We start from the raw sequence: 23,972 nt of genomic DNA, 5'->3' as shown, positions 1-23,972 counted from the left end.
GAGAGAAGGAAAGAGGTGAGGAAGTAGAGAGAGAGAGAGAGAAGGAAAGAGGTGAGGAAGTAGAGAGAGAGAGAGAGAAGGAAAGAGGTGAGGAAGTAGAGAGAGGGAGGAGGAAAGAGGTGAGGAAGTAGAGGGAGGGAGAGAGAAGGAAAGAGGTGAGGAAGTAGAGGGAGGGAGGAGGAAAGAGGTGAGGAAGTAGAGAGAGGGAGGAGGAAAGAGGTGAGGAAGTAGAGGGAGGGAGGAGGAAAGAGGTGAGGAAGTAGAGGGAGGGAGGAGGAAAGAGGTGAGGAAGTAGAGAGAGAGAGAGAGAAGGAAAGAGGTGAGGAAGTAGAGGGAGGGAGGAGGAAAGAGGTGAGGAAGTAGAGGGAGGGAGAGAGAAGGAAAGAGGTGAGGAAGTAGAGAGAGGGAGGAGGAAAGAGGTGAGGAAGTAGAGGGAGGGAGAGAGAAGGAAAGAGGTGAGGAAGTAGAGGGAGGGAGGAGGAAAGAGGTGAGGAAGTAGAGAGAGGGAGGAGGAAAGAGGTGAGGAAGTAGAGGGAGGGAGGAGGAAAGAGGTGAGGAAGTAGAGGGAGGGAGGAGGAAAGAGGTGAGGAAGTAGAGAGAGAGAGAGAAGGAAAGAGGTGAGGAAGTAGAGGGAGGGAGGAGGAAAGAGGTGAGGAAGTAGAGGGAAGGAGAGAGAAGGAAAGAGGTGAGGAAGTAGAGAGAGGGAGGAGGAAAGAGGTGAGGAAGTAGAGGGAGGGAGAGAGAAGGAAGAGGTGAGGAAGTAGAGGGAGGGAGGAGGAAAGAGGTGAGGAAGTAGAGAGAGAGAGAAGGAAAGAGGTGAGGAAGTAGAGGGAGGGAGGAGGAAAGAGGTGAGGAAGTAGAGGGAGGGAGGAGGAAAGAGGTGACGAAGTAGAGAGAGGGAGGAGGAAAGAGGTGAGGAAGTAGAGGGAGGGAGAGAGAAGGAAAGAGGTGAGGAAGTAGAGGGAGGGAGGAGGAAAGAGGTGAGGAAGTAGAGAGAGAGAGAGAGAAGGAAAGAGGTGAGGAAGTAGAGGGAGGGAGGAGGAAAGAGGTGAGGAAGTAGAGAGAGAGAGAGAAGGAAAGATGTGAGGAAGTAGAGAGAGGAGGAAAGAGGTGAGGAAGTAGAGAGAGGAGGAAAGAGGTGAGGAAGTAGAGAGAGGGAGAAGGAAAGATGTGAGGAAGTAGAGAGAGGAGGAAAGAGGTGAGGAAGTAGAGGGAGGGAGGAGGAAAGAGGTGAGGAAGTAGAGAGAGAGAGAAGGAAAGAGGTGAGGAAGTAGAGAGAGAGAGGAGGAAAGAGGTGAGGAAGTAGAGAGAGAGAGAGAGAGAGAGAAGGAAAGAGGTGAGGAAGTAGAGGGAGGGAGGAGGAAAGAGGTGAGGAAGTAGAGAGAGGGAGGAGGAAAGAGGTGAGGAAGTAGAGAGAGAGAGGAGGAAAGAGGTGACGAAGTAGAGAGAGAAGGAAAGAGGTGAGGAAGTAGAGAGAGAGAGGAGAGACGGAGGGAGATATGGGGAAAGAGAAGGAAAAAATAAAAAATCAGTCCATTTCACTTCAACAAAGACTTAATTAGGATTTAAAACATCCCCCTTGGCTCCCTGCTTCATTGTCCATCTCTATATTAGTCCTTGTTATTCATCCCCTCCCCTTCCTCTCTCCTTCCCTTCCTCTCACCTTTCCTGCACTGCAGGGTGACTAGGTTACTTCCGTAGTCCAGAGGCTTAATGATCACCTCAACAAAGTTAAACTGACCCTGGGACACAGACGAGAGAGAGAGAGGGAGGAGAGAGAGAGAGAGGGAGGAGAGAGACAAGAGGGAGGGAGGAGAGAGGGATAGGCAGGAGAGAGAAAGAGAGGACAGAAAGAGGGAGGAGAGAGGGAGAGGGAGGAGAGAGACGAGAGGGAGGAGAGAGACGAGAGGGAGGGAGGAGAGAGATGAGGGGGAGAGGGAGGAGAGAGGGATAGGGAGGAGAGAGACGAGAGGGAGGGAGGAGAGAGGGATAGGGAGGAGAGAGAAAGAGAGGACAGAAAGAGGGAGGAGAGAGAGAGAGAGGGAGGAGAGAGAGAGAGGGAGGGAGGAGAGAGATGAGGGGGAGAGGGAGGAGAGAGATGAGGGGGAGAGGGAGGAGAGAGATGAGGGGGAGAGGGAGGAGAGAGGAAAAATAATATAGAAGAGTTATCATTATTTAATCAAAATGAACATAAAGAACAAAAGTGGGTGTGTTTGTCTGCCTGTGAGTGAGTGAGTGAGTGTCTGAGTGAGTGAGTGTCTGAGTGAGTGAGTGAGTGAGTGAGTGTCTGAGTGAGTGAGTGAGTGAGTGAGTGAGTGAGTGAGTGAGTGTCTGAGTGAGTGAGTGAGTGTCTGAGTGAGTGAGTGAGTGAGTGTCTGAGTGAGTGTCTGAGTGAGTGTCTGAGTGAGTGTCTGAGTGAGTGTCTGAGTGAGTGTCTGAGTGAGTGAGTGAGTGAGTGAGTGAGTGAGTGTGTGAGTGAGTGTCTGAGTGAGTGAGTGTCTGAGTGAGTGTCTGAGTGAGTGTCTGAGTGAGTGTCTGAGTGAGTGTCTGAGTGAGTGTCTGAGTGAGTGAGTGAGTGAGTGAGTCTGAGTGAGTGTGTGAGTGAGTGTCTGAGTGAGTGAGTGTGTGAGTGAGTGTCTGAGTGAGTGAGTGTCTGAGTGAGTGAGTGTCTGAGTGAGTGTCTGAGTGAGTGTCTGAGTGAGTGTCTGAGTGAGTGAGTGAGTGAGTGAGTGAGTGAGTGAGTGTGTGAGTGAGTGAGTGAGTGAGTGAGTGAGTGAGTGAGTGTCTGAGTGAGTGAGTGAGTGAGTGTCTGAGTGAGTGAGTGTCTGAGTGAGTGAGTGTCTGAGTGAGTGAGTGTCTGAGTGAGTGTCTGAGTGAGTGTCTGAGTGAGTGTCTGAGTGAGTGTCTGAGTGAGTGTCTGAGTGAGTGAGTGAGTGAGTGAGTGTGTGAGTGAGTGTGTGAGTGAGTGTCTGAGTGAGTGAGTGTGTGAGTGAGTGTCTGAGTGAGTGAGTGTCTGAGTGAGTGTCTGAGTGAGTGAGTGTGTGAGTGAGTGTCTGAGTGAGTGTCTGAGTGAGTGAGTGAGTGAGTGAGTGAGTGAGTGTGTGAGTGAGTGAGTGAGTGAGTGAGTGAGTGTCTGAGTGAGTGAGTGAGTGAGTGTGTGAGTGAGTGAGTGAGTGAGTGAGTGAGTGTCTGAGTGAGTGAGTGAGTGAGTGTCTGAGTGAGTGTCTGAGTGAGTGAGTGTCTGAGTGAGTGAGTGTCTGAGTGAGTGAGTGTCTGAGTGAGTGTCTGAGTGAGTGTCTGAGTGAGTGAGTGAGTGAGTGAGTGAGTGAGTGAGTGAGTGAGTGAGTGTGTGAGTGAGTGTGTGAGTGAGTGTCTGAGTGAGTGAGTGAGTGTGTGAGTGTCTGAGTGAGTGAGTGTCTGAGTGAGTGTCTGAGTGAGTGTCTGAGTGAGTGTCTGAGTGAGTGAGTGAGTGAGTGAGTGAGTGAGTGAGTGAGTGTGTGAGTGAGTGAGTGTGTGAGTGAGTGAGTGTCTGAGTGAGTGAGTGAGTGAGTGAGTGAGTGAGTGTCTGAGTGAGTGTCTGAGTGTCTGAGTGAGTGTCTGAGTGAGTGTCTGAGTGAGTGTCTGAGTGAGTGAGTGAGTGAGTGAGTGAGTGAGTGAGTGTGTGAGTGAGTGTGTGAGTGAGTGTCTGAGTGAGTGAGTGTCTGAGTGAGTGAGTGTGTGAGTGAGTGTCTGAGTGAGTGAGTGTCTGAGTGAGTGTCTGAGTGAGTGTCTGAGTGAGTGTCTGAGTGAGTGAGTGAGTGAGTGAGTGAGTGAGTGAGTGTCTGAGTGAGTGAGTGAGTGAGTGTCTGAGTGAGTGAGTGAGTGAGTGAGTGAGTGAGTGAGTGAGTGAGTGAGTGAGTGACTGAGTGTCTGAGTGTCTGAGTGTCTGAGTGTCTGAGTGTCTGAGTGAGTGAGTGAGTGAGTGAGTGAGTGAGAGCGTACCTTGATGGTCCCCAGTTTGTACTCCTCTCCTGAGTCGTTGTAAACCACCATAACAAAGTCGTTTCCAATGTGTCTCTTCTTGTTACAGCAGCCTTTATCACTGTCTCTGTTGGGCATCAGGGTGGCTATGTGGAAGATGGCTGAGGAGAGGAGGAGAGGGGGGTTAGTGGGGGTACAGACAGACCGACCCCTCTGTTGGGCATCAGGGGGGCTATGTGGAAGATGGCTGAGGAGAGGAGGAGAGGGGGGGTTAGTGGGGGTACAGACAGACTGACCCCTCTGTTGGGCATCAGGGTGGCTATGTGGAAGATGGCTGAGGAGAGGAGGAGAGGGGGGTTAGTGGGGGTACAGACAGACTGACCCCTCTGTTGGGCATCAGGGTGGCTATGTGGAAGATGGCTGAGGAGAGGAGGAGAGGGGGGTTAGTGGGAGTACAGACAGACTGACCCCTCTGTTGGGCATCACCTGAACCCTGGGGTACAGAGTAACACCTGTAAGTAGAAATACAGTCACCCTGCATGATGTCATCGTGCCAGCAGTAGGTAAACTCCCCGTCATCTCCATACTGGTCTAGACCCCCCAGGAAGATCTGGTCTGGATCACAGTCCTTCAGGTGGATCAGCTTCCCCAGGCCGGTCAGGAAGCCAGCGTAGCGGTTAGAACCATACTCATTGGACAGGATGGACACCTCGTTGAATACCTGGGGGTAGGGAGCAGGAAGGAGAGAGGGAGAGGGGGAGGGAAAGGGAGAGAGGGGGGGGGGGGGGAGAGGGAAAGGGAGAGAGGGGGGGGAGGAGAGAGGGAAAGGGGGAGGAGAGAGGGAAAGGGGGAGGAGAGAGGGAAAGGGAGAGAGGGAAAGGGGGAGGAGAGAGGGAAAGGGGGAGGGAGAGGGAAAGTGGAGGGAGAGGGAGAGGGAGAGGGAGAGAGGGAAAGGGAGAGAGGGGGGGAGAGAGGGAAAGGGGGAGGGAGAGAGGGGGAGGAAGGAGAGAGGGAGAGGGAGAGAGGGGGAGGAAGGAGAGAGGGAGAGGGAGAGAGGGGGAGGAAGGAGAGAGGGAAAGGGGGAGGGAGAAAGTCCGTTCATTAAAGGTTGTTTTGGTTGTACCCAAACCTGTAGTTAGTCTAGCGGCCGGCTACCCAAACCTGTAGTTAGTCTAGCGGCCGGCTACCCAAACCTGTAGTTAGTCTAGCGGCCGGCTACCCAAACCTGTAGCTAGTCTAGCGGCCAGCTACCCAAACCTGTAGCTAGTCTAGCGGCCAGCTACCCAAACCTGTAGCTAGTCTAGCGGCCAGCTACCCAAACCTGTAGCTAGTCTAGCGGCCAGCTACCCAAACCTGTAGCTAGTCTAGCGGCCAGCTCCCCAAACCTGTAGCTAGTCTAGCGGCCAGCTCCCCAAACCTGTAGCTAGTCTAGCGGCCAGCTCCCCAAACCTGTAGCTAGTCTAGCGGCCAGCTCCCCAAACCTGTAGCTAGTCTAGCGGCCGGCTACCCAAACCTGTAGCTAGTCTAGCGGCCAGCTACCCAAACCTGTAGCTAGTCTAGCGGCCAGCTACCCAAACCTGTAGTTAGTCTAGCAGCCGGCTACCCAAACCTGTAGTTAGTCTAGCAGCCGGCTACCCAAACCTGTAGTTAGTCTAGAGGCCGGCTACCCAAACCTGTAATAATCATGGTTGAATTCCAGACCGATTGGCCCCCATCGATCTTCTCCAAGCCCCGAGGCAAAGTGTGTAGAATTGTAGGAATTTGATCACAAACATCTCTCTCCACCCCATGGCAATATATGGATTGCAGGAAATGTTTAGATTCATCTGGTCTCACCTGTCCAGCTCCGACAAACACCACTCCAATCTTATGGGTATCATACGGAGGCATCTGGTCCAAAACCTTCACCGCTCTGTCGATCAGCTAAGAGAGAGAGAGACACTGTCGATCAGCTAGGGGGGAGAGAGAGAGAGTTGGAGGAGAGAGAGCGCGAGAGAGAGAGAGTTGGAGGAGAGAGAGCGCGAGAGAGAGTTGGAGGAGAGAGAGCGCGAGAGAGAGAGAGTTGGAGGAGAGAGAGCGCGAGAGAGAGAGAGTTGGAGGAGAGAGCGCGCGAGAGAGAGAGAGTTGGAGGAGAGAGCGCGCGAGAGAGAGAGAGTTGGAGGAGAGAGCGAGAGAGAGAGAGTTGGAGGAGAGAGCGAGAGAGAGAGAGTTGGAGGAGAGAGCGAGAGAGAGAGAGTTGGAGGAGAGAGCGAGAGAGAGAGAGTTGGAGGAGAGAGCGAGAGAGAGAGAGTTGGAGGAGAGAGCGAGAGAGAGAGAGTTGGAGGAGAGAGCGAGAGAGAGTTGGAGGAGAGAGCGAGAGAGAGTTGGAGGAGAGAGCGAGAGAGAGTTGGAGGAGAGAGCGAGAGAGAGTTGGAAGAGAGAGCGAGAGAGAGTTGGAGGAGAGAGCGAGAGAGAGTTGGAGGAGAGAGCGAGAGAGAGTTGGAGGAGAGAGCGAGAGAGAGTTGGAGGAGAGAGCGAGAGAGTGTTGGAGGAGAGAGCGAGAGAGTGTTGGAGGAGAGAGCGAGAGAGTGTTGGAGGAGAGAGCGAGAGAGAGTTGGAGGAGAAAGACACACACACACACACACACACACACACTCACCTGGGACTTGGGCAGCAGGAGAGGCTTGTTGGCCTCGTTGCCAAAGAAGGGAGAGTGGTAGAGCTGAAGGAACACAAAACTACAGGACAGGGGGAGAGAGAAAAGCATTAGGAAAGGCTCTGTGTGTGTGTGTGTGTGTGTGTGTGTGTGTGTGTGTGTGTGTGTGTGTGTGTATATAACCTGGGACTGAGTCCACTGGTCTTCTCAGTGTTGGTGGGTCCGGGCCGGGTGGTGTGGTACGCGTCTCCTCCTATCCTCTCTCTCCTGGAGGAGGGGGCCGACACTGAGATGGTGTGACCCCTGGGACGGTGCCCTCCGCTGGGGGACAGGGGTCCAGGCTGGTGGGGCGCTGGGAACTCCAACCTCATCCTGACTCCCTGCGAGGAAGAGGAATCTCCTCCTCCTCCCGATGTCCCAGACAACCCCCCTGTCACTGGGGTGGTATCCCCACTCTGATTCTGTCTGTTCACCCCTCCTCCACTCTCCACCTTCTCCATCTCTTTCTCCACCGGGGGCTGTTGTGGCTGGCTCTTCGCCTCCGAGGGGGACCGAACCCCGGGTGCCTCTCCTCCTCCGGCCCCGGGTCCTGTTGTGGTCTTGGGGAAGGCCTCTGGTAGGGTCTGGAGCTCAGGGGAGGAGCTGGACTTGTTGAGGGTCTGGGTCTCAGGCTGGTTCTGGGTCTGGGTCTGGAAGGGGAGCTCTGGGCCTTGGCTGCCCGGGGTGGAGGGGGCCAGGGGGGGCTGGTCGATGGGGATGAACCCCTCACTCACCTCCTCCAGGGTGGACTTCTCATCCTCCTGGCTGGAACTGGAGGAGGACTGAGGGGAAGAACGGATGAAAAACATCAATGTCTCCCAAAAACCACCTGCCATAATCTATTGGCTGTAGCAGTACTACTCCCCCTGTCTGTAGAGTACTACTCCACCTGTACTCCCCCTGTCTGTAGAGTACTACTCCCCCTGTCTGTAGAGTACTACTCCCCCTGTCTGTAGCAGTACTACTCCCCCTGTCTGTAGCAGTACTACTCCCCCTGTCTGTAGCAGTACTACTCCCCCTGTCTGTAGAAGTACTACTCCCCCTGTCTGTAGAGTACTACTCCCCCTGTCTGTAGAGTACTACTCCCCCTGTCTGTAGAGTACTACTCCCCCTGTCTGTAGAGTACTACTCCCCCTGTCTGTAGAGTACTACTCCCCCTGTCTGTAGCAGTACTACTCCCCCTGTCTGTAGAGTACTACTCCCCCTGTCTGTGCAGTACTACTCCCCCTGTCTGTAGAGTACTACTCCCCCTGTCTGTAGAGTACTACTCCCCCTGTCTGTAGAGTACTACTCCCCCTGTCTGTAGAGTACTACTCCCCCTGTCTGTAGAGTACTACTCCCCCTGTCTGTAGAGTCCTACTCCCCCTGTCTGTAGAGTACTACTCCCCCTGTCTGTAGAGTACTACTCCCCCTGTCTGTAGAGTACTACTCCCCCTGTCTGTAGAGTACCACTCCCCCTGTCTGTAGAGTACCACTCCCCCTGTCTGTAGTGTACCACTCCCCCTGTCTGTAGCAGTACTACTCCCCCTGTCTGTAGAGTACTACTCCCCCTGTCTGTAGAGTACCACTCCCCCTGTCTGTAGTGTACCACTCCCCCTGTACTCCCCCTGTCTGTAGCAGTACTACTCCCCCTGTCTGTAGAGTACTACTCCCCCTGTCTGTAGAGTACAACTCCCCCTGTCTGTAGAGTACTACTCCCCCTGTCTGTAGAGTACTACTCCCCCTGTCTGTAGAGTACTACTCCCCCTGTCTGTAGAGTACTACTCCCCCTGTCTGTAGAGTACTACTCCCCCTGTCTGTAGAGTACTACTCCCCCTGTCTGTAGAGTACTACTCCCCCTGTCTGTAGCAGTACTACTCCCCCTGTCTGTAGAGTACTACTCCCCCTGTCTGTAGAGTACTACTCCCCCTGTCTGTAGAGTACTACTCCCCCGTGCTGTAGAGTACTACTCCCCCTGTCTGTAGAGTACTACTCCCCCTGTACTCCCCCTGTCTGTAGAGTACTACTCCCCCTGTACTCCCCCTGTCTGTAGAGTACTACTCCCCCTGTCTGTAGCAGTACTACTCCCCCTGTCTGTAGAGTACTACTCCCCCTGTACTCCCCCTGTCTGTAGAGTACTACTCCCCCTGTACTCCCCCTGTCTGTAGAGTACTACTCCCCCTGTCTGTAGAGTACTACTCCCCCTGTACTCCCCCTGTCTGTAGAGTACTACTCCCCCTGTCTGTAGCAGTACTACTCCCCCTGTCTGTAGAGTACTACTCCCCCTGTACTCCCCCTGTCTGTAGAGTACTACTCCCCCTGTACTCCCCCTGTCTGTAGAGTACTACTCCCCCTGTACTCCCCCTGTCTGTAGAGTACTACTCCCCCTGTCTGTAGAGTACTACTCCCCCTGTACTCCCCCTGTCTGTAGAGTACTACTCCCCCTGTCTGTAGAGTACTACTCCCCCTGTCTGTAGCAGTACTACTCCCCCTGTCTGTAGCAGTACTACTCCCCCTGTCTGTAGAGTACTACTCCCCCTGTCTGTAGCAGTACTACTCCCCCTGTCTGTAGAGTACTACTCCCCCTGTCTGTAGAGTACTACTCCCCCTGTCTGTAGAGTACTACTCCCCCTGTCTGTAGAGTACTACTCCCCCTGTCTGTAGCAGTACTACTCCCCCTGTCTGTAGAGTACTACTCCCCCTGTCTGTGCAGTACTACTCCCCCTGTCTGTGGAGTACTACTCCCCCTGTCTGTAGAGTACTACTCCCCCTGTCTGTAGAGTACTACTCCCCCTGTCTGTAGAGTACTACTCCCCCTGTCTGTAGAGTACTACTCCCCCTGTCTGTAGAGTACTACTCCCCCTGTCTGTAGAGTACCACTCCCCCTGTCTGTAGAGTACCACTCCCCCTGTCTGTAGTGTACCACTCCCCCTGTCTGTAGTGTACCACTCCCCCTGTCTGTAGCAGTACTACTCCCCCTGTCTGTAGAGTACTACTCCCCCTGTCTGTAGAGTACTACTCCCCCTGTCTGTAGAGTACCACTCCCCCTGTCTGTAGTGTACCACTCCCCCTGTACTCCCCCTGTCTGTAGCAGTACTACTCCCCCTGTCTGTAGAGTACTACTCCCCCTGTCTGTAGAGTACAACTCCCCCTGTCTGTAGAGTACTACTCCCCCTGTCTGTAGAGTACTACTCCCCCTGTCTGTAGAGTACTACTCCCCCTGTCTGTAGAGTACTACTCCCCCTGTCTGTAGAGTACTACTCCCCCTGTCTGTAGAGTACTACTCCCCCTGTCTGTAGCAGTACTACTCCCCCTGTCTGTAGCAGTACTACTCCCCCTGTCTGTAGAGTACTACTCCCCCTGTCTGTAGAGTACTACTCCCCCTGTCTGTAGAGTACTACTCCCCCGTGCTGTAGAGTACTACTCCCCCTGTCTGTAGAGTACTACTCCCCCTGTACTCCCCCTGTCTGTAGAGTACTACTCCCCCTGTACTCCCCCTGTCTGTAGAGTACTACTCCCCCTGTCTGTAGCAGTACTACTCCCCCTGTCTGTAGAGTACTACTCCCCCTGTACTCCCCCTGTCTGTAGAGTACTACTCCCCCTGTACTCCCCCTGTCTGTAGAGTACTACTCCCCCTGTCTGTAGAGTACTACTCCCCCTGTACTCCCCCTGTCTGTAGAGTACTACTCCCCCTGTCTGTAGCAGTACTACTCCCCCTGTCTGTAGAGTACTACTCCCCCTGTACTCCCCCTGTCTGTAGAGTACTACTCCCCCTGTACTCCCCCTGTCTGTAGAGTACTACTCCCCCTGTACTCCCCCTGTCTGTAGAGTACTACTCCCCCTGTCTGTAGAGTACTACTCCCCCTGTACTCCCCCTGTCTGTAGAGTACTACTCCCCCTGTCTGTAGAGTACTACTCCCCCTGTCTGTAGCAGTACTACTCCCCCTGTCTGTAGCAGTACTACTCCCCCTGTCTGTAGAGTACTACTCCCCCTGTCTGTAGCAGTACTACTCCCCCTGTCTGTAGAGTACTACTCCCCCTGTCTGTAGAGTACTACTCCCCCTGTCTGTAGAGTACTACTCCCCCTGTCTGTAGAGTACTACTCCCCCTGTCTGTAGCAGTACTACTCCCCCTGTCTGTAGAGTACTACTCCCCCTGTCTGTGCAGTACTACTCCCCCTGTCTGTGGAGTACTACTCCCCCTGTCTGTAGAGTACTACTCCCCCTGTCTGTAGAGTACTACTCCCCCTGTCTGTAGAGTACTACTCCCCCTGTCTGTAGAGTACTACTCCCCCTGTCTGTAGAGTACTACTCCCCCTGTCTGTAGAGTACCACTCCCTCTGTCTGTAGAGTACCACTCCCCCTGTCTGTAGTGTACCACTCCCCCTGTCTGTAGTGTACCACTCCCCCTGTCTGTAGCAGTACTACTCCCCCTGTCTGTAGAGTACTACTCCCCCTGTCTGTAGAGTACTACTCCCCCTGTCTGTAGAGTACCACTCCCCCTGTCTGTAGTGTACCACTCCCCCTGTACTCCCCCTGTCTGTAGCAGTACTACTCCCCCTGTCTGTAGAGTACTACTCCCCCTGTCTGTAGAGTACAACTCCCCCTGTCTGTAGAGTACTACTCCCCCTGTCTGTAGAGTACTACTCCCCCTGTCTGTAGAGTACTACTCCCCCTGTCTGTAGCAGTACTACTCCCCCTGTCTGTAGAGTACTACTCCCCCTGTCTGTAGAGTACTACTCCCCCTGTACTCCCCCTGTCTGTAGAGTACTACTCCCCCTGTACTCCCCCTGTCTGTAGAGTACTACTCCCCCTGTCTGTAGCAGTACTACTCCCCCTGTCTGTAGAGTACTACTCCCCCTGTACTCCCCCTGTCTGTAGAGTACTACTCCCCCTGTACTCCCCCTGTCTGTAGAGTACTACTCCCCCTGTCTGTAGAGTACTACTCCCCCTGTACTCCCCCTGTCTGTAGAGTACTACTCCCCCTGTCTGTAGCAGTACTACTCCCCCTGTCTGTAGAGTACTACTCCCCCTGTACTCCCCCTGTCTGTAGAGTACTACTCCCCCTGTCTGTAGAGTACTACTCCCCCTGTACTCCCCCTGTCTGTAGAGTACTACTCCCCCTGTCTGTAGCAATACTACTCCCCCTGTCTGTAGAGTACTACTCCCCCTGTCTGTAGAGTACTACTCCCCCTGTCTGTAGCAGTACTACTCCCCCTGTCTGTAGCAGTACTACTCCCCCTGTCTGTAGAGTACTACTCCCCCTGTACTCCCCCTGTCTGTAGAGTACTACTCCCCCTGTCTGTAGCAGTACTACTCCCCCTGTCTGTAGAGTACTACTCCCCCTGTCTGTAGCAGTACTACTCCCCCTGTCTGTAGGAGTACTACTCCCCCTGTCTGTAGCAGTACTACTCCCCCTGTCTGTAGCAGTACTACTCCCCCTGTCTGTAGCAGTACTACTCCCCCTGTCTGTAGCAGTACTACTCCCCCTGTCTGTAGCAGTACTACTCCCCCTGTCTGTAGAGTACTACTCCCCCTGTACTCCCCCTGTCTGTAGAGTACTACTCCCCCTGTCTGTAGAGTATTACTCCCCCTGTACTCCCCCTGTCTGTAGAGTACTACTCCCCCTGTCTGTAGCAGTACTACTCCCCCTGTCTGTAGAGTACTACTCCCCCTGTCTGTAGAGTACTACTCCCCCTGTCTGTAGAGTACTACTCCCCCTGTCTGTAGCAGTACTACTCCCCCTGTCTGTAGAGTACTACTCCCCCTGTACTCCCCCTGTCTGTAGAGTACTACTCCCCCTGTCTGTAGCAGTACTACTCCCCCTGTCTGTAGAGTACTACTCCCCCTGTCTGTAGCAGTACTACTCCCCCTGTCTGTAGGAGTACTACTCCCCCTGTCTGTAGCAGTACTACTCCCCCTGTCTGTAGCAGTACTACTCCCCCTGTCTGTAGCAGTACTACTCCCCCTGTCTGTAGCAGTACTACTCCCCCTGTCTGTAGCAGTACTACTCCCCCTGTCTGTAGCAGTACTACTCCCCCTGTCTGTAGCAGTACTACTCCCCCTGTCTGTAGCAGTACTACTCCCCCTGTCTGTAGCAGTACTACTCCCCCTGTCTGTAGCAGTACTACTCCCCCTGTCTGTAGCAGTACTACTCCCCCTGTCTGTAGCAGTACTACTCCCCCTGTCTGTAGAGTACTACTCCCCCTGTCTGTAGTGTACTACTCCCCCTGTCTGTAGAGTACTACTCCCCCTGTCTGTAGAGTACTACTCCCCCTGTCTGTAGAGTACTACTCCCCCTGTCTGTAGAGTACTACTCCCCCTGTCTGTAGCAGTACTACTCCCCCTGTCTGTAGAGTACTACTCCCCCTGTCTGTAGGGTACTACTCCCCCTGTCTGTAGGGTACTACTCCCCCTGTCTGTAGGGTACTACTCCCCCTGTCTGTAGGGTACTACTCCCCCTGTCTGTAGAGTACTACTCCCCCTGTCTGTAGAGTACTACTCCCCCTGTACTCCCCCTGTCTGTAGAGTACTACTCCCCCTGTCTGTAGCAGTACTACTCCCCCTGTCTGTAGCAGTACTACTCCCCCTGTCTGTAGCAGTACTACTCCCCCTGTCTGTAGCAGTACTACTCCCCCTGTCTGTAGCAGTACTACTCCCCCTGTCTGTAGAGTACTACTCCCCCTGTCTGTAGTGTACTACTCCCCCTGTCTGTAGTGTACTACTCACCCTGTCTGTAGTGTACTACTCACCCTGCTGAGTGTTCTAGGGGGCAGGGCCTTGGTGAACTTGTCAGCAGCGATGTAGATGGGTTCAGAGGGCATGGCCTCAAACTTCTCCGCCTCTGGGCAATCAGAGGGGTAGTCTACGTGGCCCCTGACCCCTGTCCCCTCTAGCACTACCACAGAGTCTACAGCCGGGGGCGACAGAGAGGAGAGGGTTAGAGAGGGGACGAGGGACACACAGATACCACAGAGTCTACAGCAGGGGGCGACAGAGAGGAGAGGGGACGAGGGACACACAGAGTCTACAGCAGGGGGCGACAGAGAGGAGAGGGGATGAGGGACACAGAGTCTACAGCAGGGGGCAACAGAGGAGAGGGGACGAGGGACACAGATACCACAGAGTCTACAGCAGGGGGCGACAGAGAGGAGAGGGGACGAGGGACACACAGATACCACAGAGTCTACAGCAGGGGGCGACCGAGAGGAGAGGGGACGAGGGACACACAGATACCCACGGCAACGAACGCAACAGCATACACAGAAAAACATCATTAATGAACACATTTAATAAACACACAAGTAATAAAACACACACACACGACAAAGAAACAAAAAACTCACAGAAAAAAAACCGACAAAAACACACACTAAACTACCTCTACTTTGCACCCTTATGTTAATTTACAAACTACCACCTGTAGTATACCAGACCACCACTAAGTGGTCACACACCTCCTAAACACACACACACACACACACACAGAGATCAAACAGAATCAGAAGCATTACACGTATCGATCAGTGATCAAACAGAATCAGTAACTCAGTCAGGCAGGCGCACACACACACACACACACACACACACGCAGGGAGACAGATCAAAGAGCAGACTTGCAGGCAGCAGCATATCAGTCATTGGCTCATCATCATTGGTAACATCATCATTGGTAACATCATCATTGGTAACATCATCATTGGTAACATCATCATTGGTAACATCATCATTGGTAACATCTATTTGATGCGTCTTCAAACACGTGTGGTCGGTCGGTCGGTGGGTATACTGTAGGATACAGTATACCCACGACTGACAGCAACAGAATATTACAATGAACACTTAGCACCATGACACCTCACAAAACATGACATTATTGGGTGGTGTGGTGACCAGAATGATATCCCTAACACAAAATGGTGACCAGAATGATATCCCTAACACAAAATGGTGACCAGAATGATATCCCTAACACAAAATGGTGACCAGAATGATATCCCTAACACAAAATGGTGACCAGAATGATATCCCTAACACAGAATGGTGACCAGAATGATATCCCTAACACAGAATGGTGACCAGAATGATATCCCTAACACAGAATGGTGACCAGAATGATATCCCTAACACAGAATGGTGACCAGAATGATATCCCTAACACAGAATGGTGACCAGAATGATATCCCTAACACAGAATGGTGACCAGAATGATATCCCTAACACAGAATGGTGACCAGAATGATATCCCTAACACAGAATGGTGACCAGAATGATATCCCTAACACAAAATGGCCAGCAGAGAAGCCAGAAAGAAGTGTTTGTGTCCTGGATGAGGTCTGTCTTGACTATGTTACATGCATAACCTCTATGACGATGTCATGGGGTGAAGAGTCAGGAGGTTAGAGGTTAAAAGAAAAAAGGAGACAGGAAGTACATTCCAGGGCCACAGGACAAGGGGGTCACATGTTAGAAAACCATCAAAAGTGTCATTAAATTATCATGAACAAATCCAGTCATAGGATTGATTCATCTTGGCGGCGGGTTGATTAATAGATTGAAACGATTGGCCCGTGAGTTTGTGTGTGTCATCATCTCTCTCCAGTGGTGGCCCGACATGTTAGTGACACGTGATGACACGGGACGTGGGGGGGCACACATATGTTGGGGCATAGGAGGCTGGTGAGGGGAGGACGCGCTCACAGTAATGGATGGAATAGATGGATGGACGGGTTTGATTTACCATTCATTCATTCTGTTACTGTTCCGTTACAATGAGCCCATCCTCACATTTAAAGTGCCACCACTGGTTTGGGGTGAGGCTCGTGTTGGGGGCGTGGCCACGCTGCTTGTACCTGCCCAGGAAATGCTCCGTTGGAGCCGAACCGGAACTGGGGGGCGGGGCGAAGGACAGACCCAGAGAGGAGAGAGAGCCCACTGGACGAGCCAGGTCGCCATTCAACACAGCAGAGCCAATCACAAATTAGCATGACAGGAAATGGAAGAATAATAAAGCAATCCAAAAAAAGATGAGGATAAAATGAATTTACAGTGGAGGGAAAACAGTAGGAATTAAAATATGAGAAAAAAATAAGATAGTGGATAAAATACCAAATGAAATTCACAATATATAAAATAGGGAACTAGTAACACAATATATGTGAAACACACGACAGACAATGATGGAACTAGCGATGTGTGTGTGATCTGTTTGTGAGAGAAGTCTAGCACCATTTCATCTTACCAAACCGGAACAAGAAACAGTGTTTGTTCACGAGGATCAACCTGAACAAGGTGCATCTATGATTCGATCTACAAATCACCCAGCTACTAAATGAAAGGACATTTGACTGATCCTGATGATATAGAGATTAGTGAATCTGTGGAGCATCTAAACTTAGACTCTACTTGTTCATGAGGGCCAGAGAGCAGAGAGAGGAGAGGAGAGAGGAGAGAGAGAGGAGAGGAGAGAGAGGAGAGAGAGGATAAGGGAGAAGGGAGAGAGGAGAGAGAGGAGAGGAGAGGAGAGGAGAGGAGAGGAGAGGAGAGACCAGAGAGAGGAGAGACCAGAGAGAGGAGAGACCAGAGAGAGGAGAGACCAGAGAGAGGAGAGACCAGAGAGAGGAGAGACCAGAGAGAGGAGAGACCAGAGAGAGGAGAGACCAGAGAGAGGAGAGACCAGAGAGAGGAAAGACCAGAGAGAGGAAAGACCAGAGAGAGGAAAGACCAGAGAGAGGAGAGGGAGCAGAGAGAAGAGAGAGAGGAGAGACCAGAGAGAGGAGAGGAGAGGAGAGACCAGAGAGAGGAGAGGAGAGAGAGCAGAGAGAGGAGAGCAGAGAGAGGAGAGCAGAGAGAGGAGAGGAGAGAGAGGAGAGGAGAGGGAGGAGAGGAGAGAGAGGAGAGCAGAGAGAGGAGAGCAGAGAGAGGAGAGCAGAGAGTAGAGGAGAGACAGGAGAACAGAGAGATGAGAGGAGAGAGAGGAGAGCAGAGAGAGTAGAGGAGAGACAGGAGAACAGAGAGAGGAGAGCAGACTGGACGGAGGTTCATTCATGTTCAGTAAAGTACAGCAGGAGTTCCTTCTCAAAAACTTGGTGGTGACTGGGGAGCTGTACTGGGTGGTGACTGGGGAGCTGTACTGGGTGGTGACTGGGGAGCTGTACTGGTGGTGACTGGGGAGCTGTACTGGGGGAGCTGTACTGGGTGGTGACTGGGGAGCTGTACTGGTGGTGACTGGGGAGCTGTACTGGGTGGTGACTGGGGAGCTGTACTGGGGAGCTGTACTGGTGGTGACTGGGGAGCTGTACTGGGGAGCTGTACTGGGTGGTGACTGGGGAGCTGTACTGGGTGGTGACTGGGGAGCTGTACTGGGTGGTGACTGGGGAGCTGTACTGGGTGGTGACTGGGGAGCTGTACTGTTGGTGACTGGGGAGCTGTACTGGTGCTGACTGGGGAGCTGTACTGGGTGGTGACTGGGGAGCTGTACTGGGTGGTGACTGGGGAGCTGTACTGGGTGGTGACTGGGGAGCTGTACTGGGTGGTGACTGGGGAGCTGTACTGGGTGGTGACTGGGGAGCTGTACTGGGTGGTGACTGGGGAGCTGTACTGGGGAGCTGTACTGGTGGTGACTGGGGAGCTGTACTGGGTGGTGACTGGAGAGCTGTACTGGGGGTGACTGGGGAGCTGTACTGTGTGGTGACTGGGGAGCTGTACTGGGGAGCTGTACTGGGTGGTGACTGGAGAGCTGTACTGGTGGTGACTGGGGAGCTGTACTGGGTGGTGACTGGGGAGCTGTACTGGGTGGTGACTGGGGAGCTGTACTGGGTGGTGACTGGGGAGCTGTACTGGGTGGTGACTGGGGAGCTGTACTGGGTGGTGACTGGGGAGCTGTACTGGGTGGTGACTGGGGAGCTGTACTGGGGAGCTGTACTGGGTGGTGACTGGGGAGCTGTACTGGGGAGCTGTACTGGGTGGTGACTGGGGAGCTGTACTGGGTGGTGACTGGGGAGCTGTACTGGGGAGCTGTACTGGTGGTGACTGGGGAGCTGTAGTGGGTGGTGACTGGGGAGCTGTACTGGGGAGCTGTACTGGGGAGCTGTACTGGGTGGTGACTGGGGAGCTGTACTGGGTGGTGACTGGGGAGCTGTACTGGGGAGCTGTACTGGGTGGTGACTGGGGATCTGTACTGGGTGGTGACTGGGGAGCTGTACTGGGTGAGGACTGGGGAGCTGTACTGGGTGAGGACTGGGGAGCTGTACTGGGTGAGGACTGGGGAGCTGTACTGGGTGAGGACTGGGGAGCTGTACTGGGTGAGGACTGGGGAGCTGTACTGGGTGAGGACTGGGGAGCTGTACTGGGTGAGGACTGGGGAGCTGTACTGGTCCCTCCCACCAACACACACTGTCCCCTCCCACCAACACACACTGTCCCCTCCCACCAACACACACACAATCCAACACACACACTGTCCCCTCCCACCAACACACACTATCCCCTCCCACCAACACACACACTGTCCCCTCCCACCAACACACACACTGTCCCCTCCCACCAACACACACACTGTCCCCTCCCACCAACACACACACTGTCCCCTCCCACCAACACACACACTGACCCCTCCCACCAACACACACTGTCCCCTCCCACCAACACACACACTGTCCCCTCCCATCAACACACACTTATAATATCCAACACCCCCCTCCCCTCCCTCTCCCTCCTCACCTGTGTTAGAGCGCTGGATGAGTCCAGGCTTGCCCCCTTGGATGGGTCCAGGGGGGTTAAGGGCTACGGGGGTCGGAGCGGGGGTGGCTGTGCTGGCGGGGGCGCTGGCAGTCTGAGTGGGGGGCTCCTTGACCCCCTCCATGGCCATGAGAACAGAGGACAGCTCCTGGAGAGGCATGTTACCCAGCTCAGAGGAGAAGGGACTGGGAGGGTTCTCCAGACACATCAACCAGCTGGTGTTACCTGGACAGGAGAGAAGTCAATTACCCCCCTGGAGTCCAATGACGCCCCGGTGTGTCAATCTAAGTCACATCACAAAATCCCCATCAAAATCCGTCAGTTTAAGCGAAAATCGGTCTTATCACGTAAACGGGGTCCTAACGTTTTTTTTAATATCAAATAGCTAAATGATCCACAGTATGACATCATAACACCATTCCATATGTCAGCTTAGCACCCCCCACCTCCAATGACTTAGACTTTTAGGAATTAACCAATTAACCAAAGGGGTGCGTCACTTGAGTGGGTTGAGTCACTGATGTGATCTTCCTGTCTGTGTTGGCGCCCCCCTTTGGGTTGTGCCGTGGCGGAGATCTTTGTGGGCTATACTCTGCCTTGTCTCAGGCTGGAAAGTTGGTGGTTGAAGATATCCTTCTAGTGGTGTGGGGGCTGTGCTTTGGCAAAGTGGGTGGGGTTATATCCTTCCTGCTTAGCCCTGTCCGGGGGTATCATTGGATGGGGCCACAGTGTCTCCTGACCCCTCCTGTCTCAGCCTCCAGTATTTATGCTGCAGTAGTTTGTGTCGGGGGGCTAGGGTCAGTTTGTTATATCTGGAGTACTTCTCCTGTCCTATCCGGTGTCCTGTGTGAATTTAAGTATGCTCTCTCTAATTCTCTTTCTTTGTCTCTCTCTCTCGGAGGACCTGAGCCCTAGGACCATGCGTCAGGACTACCTGGCATGATGACTCCTTGCTGTCCCCAGTCCACCTGGCCGTGCTGACCTTGCACCCTCGACAACCACTGTGATTACTATTATTCCACCATGCTGGTCATTTATGAACATTTGAACATCTTGGCCATTTTCTGTTATAAACTCCACCCGGCACAGCCAGAAGATGACTGGCCACCCCACATAGCCTGGTTCCTCTCTAGGTTTCTTCCTAGGTTTTGGCCTTTCTAGGGAGTTTTTCCTAGCCACCGTGCTTCTACACCTGCATTGCTTGCTGTTTGTGGTTTTAGGCTGGGTTTCTGTACAGCACTTTGAGATCTCAGCTGATGTAAAAAGGGCTTTATAAATCAATTTGATGTGATTGGAATTAGTCAGGTCAGAGGAAGAGAGATGGAGAAGAAAAGAGAGAAAATAATCTAAAATGGTCTGTATCTTCCGTGTGTAAACAGATGAAGAGGAAGTTATTCAACAGGTGTGTGTGTGTGTGTGTGTTTACCTGAGGGTCTGCGTATGAAGATCTCAGCCCATCCCTGGGTCAGAATGGGCAGGAACTCTGCCAGGCTGGGCTTGTCTTTGAGGGGGTCCTTAGGGGGAGCACAGGGGGAAGGAGAGGGGGGCTCCAGGCCATCCAGACAGGGGCCGGAGGAGGAGGAGGGGGAGAGAGGGGGACACCACACAGCTCTCCCCCCTCAGAGGGTGAGACCAGGGGGCTGAGGCTCTGGGCTGGACCTGCACGGAGGGCATGGCCACCTGAGGGGGGAGAAGGAGAAAGAACAGGTGGAGAGAAGGAGGAATTAGTGACATATCACCATCCCTACCTTACATGGAACGAAGGAGAGATAGAGAGACCCCTTCAGATTAGTGGATTCAGCTATTTCAGCCACGCCCGTTGCCCCAGAACATTACAGAACAGCCATGCAATCTCCAAAGACAAACATTGGCAGTAGAATGGCCTTACTGAAAAGCTTAGTGACTTACGTGGCACCATCATAGGATGCCACCTTTCCAACAAGTCAGTTCGTCAAATTTCTGCCCTGTTAGAGCTGCCCTGGTCAACTGTAAGTGCTGTTATTGTGAAGTGGAAACGTCAAGGAGCAACAACGGCTCAGACGCGCAGTGGTAGGCCACACAAGCTTAAAGAACGGGACCGCCGAGTGCTGTCCTCGGATGCAACACTCATTTCTGAGTTCCAAACTGCCTCTGGAAGCAAACTCAGCACAAGAACTGTTCGTTGGGAGCTTCATGAAATGGTTTTTCATGGCCGAGCAGCCGCACACAAGTCTAAGATCACCATGCGCAATGCCAAGCGTCGGCTGGAGTGGTGTAAAGCTCTCCACCATTGTACTCTGGAGCAGTGGAAACGCGTTCTCTGGAGTGATGAATCACACTTCACCCTCTGGCAGTCCCGACGGACAAATCTGGGTTTAGTGGATGCCAGGAAAACGCTACCTGCCCCAATGCATAGTGCTAACTGTAAAGTTTGGTGGAGGGGGCTGTTTTCTGGGGCTGTTTTTCATGGTTCGGGCTAGGCCCCTTAGTCCCAGTGAAGGGAAATCTTTACACTACAGCATACAATGACATTCTAGAGGACTCTGTGCTTTCAAAATTGTGGTAATCGTTTGGGGAAGGCCCTTTCCTGTTTCAGCATGACAATGCCCCTGTGCACAAAGCGAGATCCATGCAGAAATGGTTTTGTCAAGGTTGGTGTGGAAGAACTTGACTGGCGGGCACAAAGCCCTGACCTCAACCCCATCAAACACCTTTAAGATGAATTGGAACACCAACTGCGAGCCAGGCCTAAATCGCATAACATCAGTGTCCGACCTCACTAATGCTCGTGGGTGAACAGAAGCAAGTCCCTGCAGCAATGTTCCAACATCTAGTGGAAAGCCTTCCCAGGAGAGTGGAGGCTGTTATAGCAGCAATGTTCCAACATCTAGTGGAAAGCTTTCCCAGAAGAGTGGAGGCTGTTATAGCAGCAATGTTCCAACATCTAGTGGAAAGCCTTCCCAGAAGAGTGGAGGCTGTTATAGCAGCAATGTTCCAACATCTAGTGGAAGGCTTCCCAGAAGAGTGGAGGCTGTTATAGCAGCAATGTTCCAACATCTAGTGGAAAGCCTTCCCAGAAGAGTGGAGGCTGTTATAGCAGCAATGTTCCAACATCTAGTGGAAAGCCTTCCCAGAAGAGTGGAGGGGGACCAACTCAATATTAATGCCCACGATTTTGGAATGAGATGTTCACCACATACTTTAGATCATGTAGTGTATAGAATAGATAGCTAGATAGAGAGAACGTCCTCTTCCTACCTGACACGGATCGTGCTCTGATGACAGTAGAGAGAGAGAAGGATAGAGAAGGATAGAGAGTGAGAGACAGAGAGTTCCTCATCTTCCTACCTTCAATGGATCATACTTTGATGACAGTAGAGAGAGAAGGATAGAGAGTGAGAGATAGAGAGAAGGATAGAGAGTGAGAGACAGAGAGTTCCTCCTTTTCCTACCTGACATGGATCGTACTCTGATGACAGTAGAGAGAGAAGGATAGAGAGTGAGAGATAGAGAGAAGGATAGAGAGTGAGAGACAGAGAGTTCCTCCTCTTCCTACCTGACATGGATCGTACTCTGATGACAGTAGAGAGAGAGAAGGATAGAGAGTGAGAGAGACAGAGAGAGTTCCTCCTCTTCCTACCTGACATGGATCGTACTCTGATGCGTGAGGCTCTGTTGAGCTGTTGACTGGACTGGGACTCCAGTTTGGCCGGAGCCTCTTTGGTCTGACGGGTGTGGAGGGAGGGGTCTGACCTACAGGGGGCAAGAGAGAGACCGGATATTACTGACAGTAGGTGTGTTACCGTGTGTGTATGGGTTACAGTGTGGTTGTGTATGGGTTACCGTGTGTGTGTGTGTGTGTGTGTGTGTGTGTATATGGGTTACCGTGTGTGTGTGTGTGTGTGTGTGTTACCGTGTGTGTGTGTGTGTGTGTGTGTATATGGGTTACAGTGTGTGTATATGGGTTACTGTGTGTGTGTGTGGTTACCTGGTCATCTCTCCCCCTCCTCCCAGCCTCTCAGCCATGTCCATTCCCAGTAGGGCCTGGCTCCTGTGTGTGTGTGTGTGTGTGTGTGTGTGGGTGTGGGTGGTTACCTGGTCATCTCTCCCCCTCCTCCCAGCCTCTCAGCCATGTCCATTCCCAGTAGGGCCTGGCTCCTTTGTGTGTGTGGGTGGTTACCTGGTCATCTCTCCCACTCCTCCCAGCCTCTCAGCCATGTCCATTCCCAGTAGGACCTGGCTCCTGTGTGTGTGTGTGGGTGGTTACCTGGTCATCTCTCCCCCTCCTCCCAGCCTCTCAGCCATGTCCATTCCCAGTAGGACCTGGCTCCTGTGTGTGTGTGTGGGTGGTTACCTGGTCATCTCTCCCCCTCCTCCCAGCCTCTCAGCCATGTCCATTCCCAGTAGGGCCTGGCTCCTGACCCCACCACTGGTCGTTATGGTGATCAGCTTGTTACCCACCAGCCAGGTCATACTGCGACCCCCCGCCAGAAGGAACTCTGCTATAGGAGACCTGGCAAAGGTTAAGGGTCAGGGGTTAAGTCAAGGTCACTTAGTTCCGAGGGCTTATGGCAGTTGATAATCATAGAAGACCTCGTGTCCTTTTCCCCATTGTGATTGGGTGAATAATGAAGACTAGAGTATAGACCTCGTGTCCTTTCCCCCGTTGTGATTGGGTGAATAATGAAGACTAGAGTATAGACCTCGTGTCCTTTTCCCCGTTGTGATTGGGTGAATAATGAAGACTAGAGTATAGACCTCGTGTCCTTTCCCCCGTTGTGATTGGGTGAATAATGAAGACTAGAGTATAGATCTCGTGTCCTTTCCCCCGTTGTGATTGGGTGAATAATGAAGACTAGAGTATAGACCTCGTGTCCTTTCCCCCGTTGTGATTGGGTGAATAATGAAGACTAGAGTGAAGACCCACGAGGTCACTAATAAAGGCAGAAAATATCCCGTGGTCAACCCCCCCGTCCGTGCGTACCTCTTGGGCAGGGCTGAGAAGTTGGAGAAGACGTATCGAGCCATCATGTCCAGACAGGTCTCCGTTAACTCCAGGTGGACGGTCTTTAACCCATCGTCTGCCTGGCTCACGGTGTTCTCGTCAGAAGAACCCAGACTACACGTGGTGCTGGAGGTGTGCATCCTACAGCCAGGGGGTGTCAGATAAGGGTGTCAGAGAGGGTGTCAGATAAGGGTGTCAGAGAGGGTGTCAGATAAGGGTGTCAGAGAGGGTGTCAGATAAGGGTGTCAGATAAGGGTGCCACATAGGGTGTCAGATAGGGTGTCAGAGAGGGGTCCCAGATAAGGGTGTCCGAGAGGGTGTCAGAGAGACACACACACCAGTGGAGGCTGCTGAGGGGAGGACGGCTCATAATGACGGCTGGAACGGAGTGAATGGAATCAAAACACATTCTATAAGTATAAATAACCGTTGATACCATTACAACTACTCCCTTCCAGACAATATTATGAGCCGTCCTCCCCTCAGCAGCCTCCGCTGACACACACACACACACACACACACACACAGTTTGCAAGATCCACACACACACACACAGTTTGCAAGATCCACACACACACGGTTTGCAAGATCCACACACACGGTTTGCAAGATCCACACACACACGGTTTGCAAGATC

At 52.8% G+C, this 23,972-nt stretch overlaps 1 protein-coding gene across 1 annotated transcript in view; it reads right to left on the bottom strand.

The window, feature by feature from the left end:
* LOC139370246 (tuberin-like) overlaps positions 1-23,972 on the bottom strand; it is a 71,518-nt gene that overhangs the window by 3,866 nt on the left and 43,680 nt on the right. Inside the window, 13 exon segments of the mRNA XM_071109604.1 lie at positions 1,664-1,742; positions 3,982-4,121; positions 4,495-4,681; positions 5,797-5,883; positions 6,599-6,677; positions 6,779-7,416; positions 13,365-13,522; positions 18,334-18,576; positions 19,778-19,903; positions 19,906-20,031; positions 21,971-22,083; positions 22,685-22,843; positions 23,315-23,476. Of these exon segments, the coding sequence (XP_070965705.1) occupies positions 1,664-1,742; positions 3,982-4,121; positions 4,495-4,681; positions 5,797-5,883; positions 6,599-6,677; positions 6,779-7,416; positions 13,365-13,522; positions 18,334-18,576; positions 19,778-19,903; positions 19,906-20,031; positions 21,971-22,083; positions 22,685-22,843; positions 23,315-23,476 (2,297 nt within the window).

Source organism: Oncorhynchus clarkii, chromosome 17, assembly GCF_045791955.1.
Source record: "Oncorhynchus clarkii lewisi isolate Uvic-CL-2024 chromosome 17, UVic_Ocla_1.0, whole genome shotgun sequence".
Lineage (NCBI taxonomy): Eukaryota > Metazoa > Chordata > Actinopteri > Salmoniformes > Salmonidae > Oncorhynchus > Oncorhynchus clarkii.
Note: the sequence above shows the minus strand (reverse complement) of the source record. Positions and strands in the feature narration are given on the sequence as shown.